This window comes from Amaranthus tricolor, chromosome 2 (assembly GCF_026212465.1).
Source record: "Amaranthus tricolor cultivar Red isolate AtriRed21 chromosome 2, ASM2621246v1, whole genome shotgun sequence".
Classification (NCBI taxonomy): Eukaryota; Viridiplantae; Streptophyta; class Magnoliopsida; order Caryophyllales; family Amaranthaceae; genus Amaranthus; species Amaranthus tricolor.
Window position 1 is genome coordinate 7,276,679 of NC_080048.1, and position 7,414 is coordinate 7,284,092.

The window sequence follows — 7,414 nt, forward strand, 5'->3', positions numbered from 1 at the left end:
TGTTTTCACTTCACCTCATGTTAACATCCCGAAGGGCTGTCAGTTGTTTAGGTACCATTGGCCAACTGCCTTTTTTTCAAGGTCATTGTTGCAACATTTGATGTTTATTCTTCAGCTTTTCATGATGTGTTTTTATTTTACTTTATTTGTTGTTGAAGGCCTCGAGTTTTAGACCTAGCAAAACGTACGTTTGTTGTGAATGAAGGAGACAAAGATTCTGCAGCTGCAGAGATTACAAGGAATGATCATCAGTTTGACAGTTTGGTCAATGTTCAACTCAGAGGTGAAGGTGCTTCTGGCAGTGAAAGTTCTTGCAAAGCAATTGAAGATTCCTCTGAATGCGCAACAGAACCGCCAAAGGTACTTATGATAGTGGAAGTTCTTATTGCAATTCAGTGACATTTCTCCGGTAGGAAGACAAAAAGTAACACAAATATATTAACAGCTGTTCAATTTGTCCAGGAGCCTTCTGGTAGAGATTCATTTGAGACGGAATTGAAATCTCAAGTGGTGAACAATGAAAATGAAGAGACATCGTGTGATTGGCAGAGTTTGATAGATAAGAATAGCGATCTGTTTGTTTTTAATTCACCTAATGATGTAGCATCTTCAAATGGACCCTTGCGAAAATCACAACAGGAAGAAGCAAATGTGTCTGCATCTCTTTTGGCTCGCTTTCCCACTGATCAAGCATATGGGCAAAGTTCACTACATGTCGAATCTTGTAGTTATAATGACTCACTTGAAATTATAGAACATTCAACTCAACCCACAGGGGCTGCTGAACCAAGGCAAACAGATGAGACAACAAAAAATATGGAAATTTCCTCAGTAAATGAATTCTTATCCGGTGATTCTAGGGAAAACGCAAAAATTGAGGTGAGGATGTGAAAGTATTTGTTATTGACTTTCCTTGCTGTGAAACATCTCTATGTGGATTAATGGGTGCATTCGAAGATATTTTTGTTTGATTTGCTTTCCATTTTTTCAATTCTGATGTCGCTGCTGGGTGATTGTGTTTTACAGTAAAATGTTTCTATTGCATGGTTAGTTATAATGAACATGTTGCTGCAAATCTTTTTCTGAATTGATACATTTTCATTACTTTGTCGGATACTAGACTTTTGTTCGTGTTCGGTTCAAATTTCTGAATTAAATGGTTTATAGAATGCGTTTTACATGAATGAATCATGAAATCTTTGTTGAGTCTATATTTTCTGTCCATAACTTTTCTCTTATAACCTTTTTGGGGGAGACACTGTTTATCTTTTCTAACATGTTTGAGGATCAATTTTAGAGCTTTCAAAACCTTTTTCTTGAAGCGTGAAAAACTCTTTGAGCTGGTTCATGTTCTGTTCTTGCAGCCTTTGAACAATTTACAAAAGGGAATGAGAAGACGGTGTCTGACCTTTGAGATGCCAAGGTCTAAGAAGAATGCAGATAGTGTTCTATCCTCCAGCTCTCTGTCTGCTCTACAACGTGAGGAAAAGCCCTTGTCCAACAACAGCCAACCCATAACACCCAGGGTTGATTCTTCGAGGCGTATTTTTCCAAGTATTGGTCTGCACTTGAATGCACTGGCAGCAGCCTCAAAGGACTGCGGAATCTCCAATCAGGAGATGGTTTCTCCCACTATGCAGGATCTTCTCATTAACTCATCAGACTTACTCTCTTTGACAAAAGAAGAGGGTCCAGATGAAAATAGAATTGAAAATGCAGAAAATTCTTCAGAGGCATCAGTATATTTAACTAATGAGGACTTATATTCTAACAGTCCCAAGAAAAAAAGGCAAGATTGTAGTTTTTAGTGCAATGATTGATATGTAGGCTTTGCATTTAAAGCATGAACTTTCTCATTGATGTTATAAGTCATTGTTGCAGGAAAAAGTCTGAAACTACTGGAGAAGGCGTTGCATGTAAACGTTGCAACTGTGTAAAATCCAAGTGTTTGAAACTGTAAGTTGTTCCTCATTCTGCTTATCATTTGTAAGGACCGAGTTTACAGTATGTACATACCTTAATGGTTTATAAGTTACCTTTTGGTCTATTTATAATCAGGATCATTCCTTCCACATAATCATGGCTAATTTGTTTACGGCCTGGGACTATGTGGTCGCCTGTTTTTTAGCATTATAATCTGCTTAATGTTGCATGGTTAAAGCTAGGCTTTCACTTCAATTTTTTTGTTCTATTCTTTTGAAGAATTTTTGTGATATCTTTCTGCATAATTGTGTCGTTCCTGTTTTACAGATTAAAGAACTCATCACATATTGTTTGACACTTAAATCACCAGTTGTCTGTAGATTTTGAAATTACGAAATTAAAGAGTTTGTTTTATTACTTGCCTTCTTTCTCCAAAGCTTTTGAGGCAGTGGTTGAACGTTTTCATATGATCTGAAGTTTAATTTTGTTTTTGGGTCCAGCTATTGTGAATGCTTCGCTGCCGGCGTTTACTGTATTGAGCCATGTTCCTGTCAAGGCTGCTTTAACAAGCCAATTCACGAAGATGTTGTTCTTGCAACCCGTAAGCAGATCGAATCTCGTAACGCACTTGCATTTGCTCCTAAAGTGATTAGGACCACAGATCCAGCTCAAGAAGTTGGGGTAAGGGAAGAAGTTAACAAAAGAAAAAAAAAAGTTAGCAATATTATATTTCTTACCTTATCTGACTTGACTACTATAATATCTAAGCAGGTTGATTCAACCCAAACTCCAGCTTCTGCACGCCACAAACGAGGATGCAACTGCAAGAAATCTAATTGTCTTAAAAAATATTGTGAATGTTATCAGGTTTTGCACTTGTCCTCATCTAGATTAGTTTTCATTTTGAAAATTATCTCACGGAGACTATTTTTTATTGTTCAAGGGTGGTGTCGGATGCTCCATCAATTGCAGATGTGAGGGATGTAAAAATGCCTTTGGTCGAAGGGATGGTGAGTTAATCATACCTTGAGCACACCTTTGTGTTCACACAATACAAAATTAAGTAATTAACCGTCTGTAAGTGAGATTAAGGGCATGCTTGGATTGCGTGTAAATAATTAAGGGGTAAAAAAAGTCAAAGCAAGAAAACAAAGTTGATAAATGAAAAATTAGTGAGTTGTAGAGGTGGAAGAATTGTTGCAAAGTAATGAAAAATGAAAGAAGCTCTCAAATTCGTGGGGTAAATATTTATCCTAGTGGAGAGTGGGGGAATGTATGACCTCCATAATAGGAGAAATCATCTTTTTTTTTCTTCATTATTTTTATTTCATGCTTGTTTTACTTTTTTCATAACTATCTCAACTACTTCAAATGCATCTCTATTTGCTTTCAATTTATTAGTTTGACTTTATTTCCCCCTTAAATATTTACACCCAATTCAAGCATGCCCTAAGTGATCTCATTACCTTCTGATTATGCTAACACCTCACGATTCAGGTTCCACTCTGATATCAGCAGAAGTTGAAATGGAAAAGTTGCAAGCCTCCGAGAGATCCATATCGATAATGCATAAAACTTCAGAAATACCTAGTCTCCACAATGACGATGACCAAAATTCTGAATTTTCTATCCCTGTGACACCATCAAAGCTTCACAGGTTTGATATTCATAACTCCTGATTCAACCTTGCATTTTCCAATAGAGTTAATTAACTGAACACCTATATCTTGTGTACTAGGCCATTAGTTCCACAGACTACTTCCTCAAAGGGAAAACCGCCAAGATCTTCTCTTGGGACAATGGGTTCATCCTCCGGTTTGCCAAGACCCACATTTCTCCGATCACATTCCAGCACAGAGAAGCATTGTCAGAGTGCATCAGTAGACGAAATTCCAGCTATTCTGCAAAACAGCAGTCCTCCAAGCAGTGCGTTAAAGACTTTGTCTCCGAACAGCAAAAGGGTATCTTCTCCTCGCAATGTCAACGGACATAGGAGCAGCCGTAAGCTCATCCTGCAATCTATTCCATCATTCCCTTCCCTTTAGACACTGACTATGTAAGTTAAATCGAAAAGGGGGAGTAACACACCTATGATCTGAATCTCGCGGTATATGTGTGGTAATTATAGTCTTTTTTTACATTCAGTCTCCTCATTCCTGTCCTTATAATGTTGCTGCATTGTTTTTTACCTTCCAAAAAAGTTCCAAATAGGTTTATGTGAATGCTTTTTAGACTCTTGTAGTATGATATAAATATCTGTAATATATTCCTAGGGGAAGTTAAGTAAATTTATTGATTTTTATCAGCTTCATGTAGATTATTTTTGATATATGCCAAGACTTTAAGAGTTTGATTGTTTTTATACTAGCAAAATACTTGGGATTTTTTGATCCAACTTGAAATTGATTCAAAAATCGACCGAAAAAAGTATGTTTCAACCCTGAAAATCAACCCGTAACATGAAACTTGATCGAACCTGAACAACATGGGAATAAACGGGTCAGTCGGGTTGGGGTTAGGTTTGACCTATTGGATTAGAGACCATTATTTATAAAATGCAATAATTATGTACTTGGACTAAGAAAAATAGCAAAATGAACAACATTATTGTTGGTTGTTAACTTTATCTCAAGCTCAACTAATTGTCCTAAGAGTCAATAATATAAGCCCATTAAAAGACATAGTAATCAAGCCCAAAAAATACAACCAATAAGGCCAAAAGAAAAAGGCACAATGCAAATCAACATGGTGCCCTATCAAATTCAACTAAATCACTTTCATATCAATCTTGGCACAAGGAACATATTGAGCCTTTGGACCTAAGGAGTTCTCAAGCAAGTTGCAATAACTTGAGACATTTTCCTACTTGAGCAGGTTTTGCAACCCTACGCTTGTGAATAAACCCTCTTTGAATATGCATATTTCCTTGCACACATTATCATCATCATTTTCATATTTAGTGTATTCCGCCCATAAAAAAACTATAGGTAAGGTCTGGGGAGGAAAGGAAGGTGACAACTCATACCCAAAAAGAAGAGTGCGGTCAAAGAGACCCTTAACTCGAGAAAAATCAAGAGAAGTTCCTACAACGAATAGGAATGAATGAAGCTGAAGCTAACTCAGTAAGCATGCATTTTATCACACAAGCGTGACTCTTAAATATAAATAAAAACATAAAATGAAGATAAAAATGCATAACATCATTTCTTTTTTATTTTTTGGTTTCTATATCTCTGTATTTGGATCTTTAAACATGGGTAATCGATTAGCATGACAACGTTGCACTTTTCTAAGATGAAGCCATTTGAATAGTTGTCGAATAGATATTTTTTGCCTATTTTTCAGCCACTCCAATTTCGAAGATATTTAATGTTAATTTTAACAATCGTAATGATTCTTATTCCAAACATTTATATTTTATATACTATGTACGATCCATCTAATAGGGCACATAACTCATATCACATAATGATCAAAATACGTATTTTACTATTGATGACATGAAAATCAAAAAGATAATTTAATGTTACTTGTACACATTGCAACGTCTTTTTTTTCCAAATATGGGTGTCACATTAATCTTAATAAGACTCACATCTCCTTAACTCGGTTGCAATGAGTATGTATCATCTTTTTTAGTGCGTAAAATGAAAAAAGTGATTGACATCGTTTTTACTCATCTTAACAATTTTTAAGAGACACACAACACAAACCCTTAATAGACACTTATTAGACATATATGGTTGAAGTAAATACGCTCAAATTTTGAAAGAAATAAAATTATGAAAAATAATGTTTGTAGATTTTAAGTCATGACCAATTTGGGTCAATATGAATCGACACAGGACCCGAAATGACCCGACCTGAAAATAATCCGACATGAGAATGATCTGATCCAAAGCCCGACCATGCAACAAATTCTGTAGGCTATTACTCATTCGTCTTAGTGACTTTGCCTCATATTTGTAACAAAAATTCTTGTGAGAGATGGTGTTTTTGAGATACCTTCTCTAATTAGGCCGACCCAAAAAGAAAAATGTAGAGTGCGTTTCTCAGTGGGCATTAAGGATATTGTAAGTAGGCATTAAGGATGATGTAAGTAGGCATTAAGGATACTGTAAGTAGGCATTAAAAATAATATAAGTAGGCATTGAGGATACAGTAAGTAGGCATTAAGGATACGGTAAGTAAGTATTAAACTTTAATGGGTTGGGCCTGAGAAATATCTATTATAGAAACGATCTCTCAAGAGACCGACTATAACTCATGCGCAGAGTATGTTTGTGCTTAGGCTCCTAAATCCTAATAGTAAAACAAGAAGGTAATTGTTCAATAGAGGTGATTCCTCCGTATAATTCAAGTTTTAGTAACATTCAACCAATTAAATGATGAAGGAAGTATCATAAATTGTTTTAAAATTGTAAACTTTGATTTAATTGTTAATTGTCCATCTTTGCATCACATGATTCAAAACACATATATCTTTTATTCATATAATGCTTTCTTATAGGGACAAAGAGAGAATATTAATTACAAAAATAGTTTCACATATTTCATGGCCTATCGGTAGACTAGCAAATTTCGTCTTAGTTTAGTTCGCACAAGTTTTCTGGATCTTATTATGTAGAGCACTATTTTTATTTTTTTTAGTTGAGCTCAATTTTTTATTTAATTCAATTCAACTGTAGAAAAAAAGGTAGTTTATAAATTTTTATTTATCAAAAACTAACTAATGAATAATTTTCTGTATCAAAATATTTACTACGATATATCTATTTTAAAATTTAGAAAAAAACGTAGCTTAGCTTCACATGTTAATGGGCTCATTTGAGGGCCATAAATCTGCTTGCCTCATAAGTCTTATTACCCCTAACCCTAACCCTACCACTACAACTTTGAGCTGCCTAGCATGAAGCACGAGGGGAAAAACCTGTAACGAATTTACATTCACACGACTCACTTCATACACAAAAACACGAATGTCACAATTTTAATCCCTAAAGATAAGATTCGGCGTATAATGACAACTTATATCTTTGATCCCAAAAGACATTTATGCACAACTCACTACTTACTCTGTTCTAAAATACTTGCAAAGTTTGATTTTTTTACGTAGTCTAATGTATTAATTTAATCTTTAATATCTCTAGTAATGTATAATTAAAAATTATAAAAATTTGATAATAATAATATTTTTATTAAGATGAATCAAACAAAATAACTAATCACAAATTAAGAGTGATAAAATATGTCAGCAACCCAGCATTTCGCACAATACAGGATCGGGAAAGTAGGGTAGCAGGCGAATCATACTTGTGCCTCTCCAAGGAGTGGACAAAGAAAAATGCGCGTTAAGGGTGATAAACAAATAGTACAGTATTTTAAATATTGCAAATAATTTAAAATGGAATAACCGATGAAGTATATAGTAAAAAAAAATTAAAAAAACAGGGTGTAATCAACAAAACCTCATGATTGGATTTTGATATAC

At 34.8% G+C, this 7,414-nt stretch overlaps 1 protein-coding gene across 1 annotated transcript in view; it reads left to right on the forward strand.

The window, feature by feature from the left end:
- LOC130803879 (protein tesmin/TSO1-like CXC 2) overlaps positions 1-4,261 on the forward strand; it is a 5,399-nt gene extending 1,138 nt beyond the window's left edge. Inside the window, exons 2-11 of the mRNA XM_057668104.1 lie at positions 1-51; positions 159-360; positions 463-879; positions 1,365-1,789; positions 1,882-1,956; positions 2,424-2,604; positions 2,695-2,790; positions 2,867-2,933; positions 3,421-3,580; positions 3,662-4,261. The exon at positions 1-51 is cut by the window's left edge and continues 119 nt beyond it. Coding sequence (XP_057524087.1) covers positions 1-51; positions 159-360; positions 463-879; positions 1,365-1,789; positions 1,882-1,956; positions 2,424-2,604; positions 2,695-2,790; positions 2,867-2,933; positions 3,421-3,580; positions 3,662-3,968 — 1,981 coding nt within the window. The 3' untranslated portion in view covers positions 3,969-4,261. The remainder of the gene's footprint in view (positions 52-158; positions 361-462; positions 880-1,364; positions 1,790-1,881; positions 1,957-2,423; positions 2,605-2,694; positions 2,791-2,866; positions 2,934-3,420; positions 3,581-3,661) is intronic.
- Positions 4,262-7,414: the final 3,153 nt, after the last annotated feature.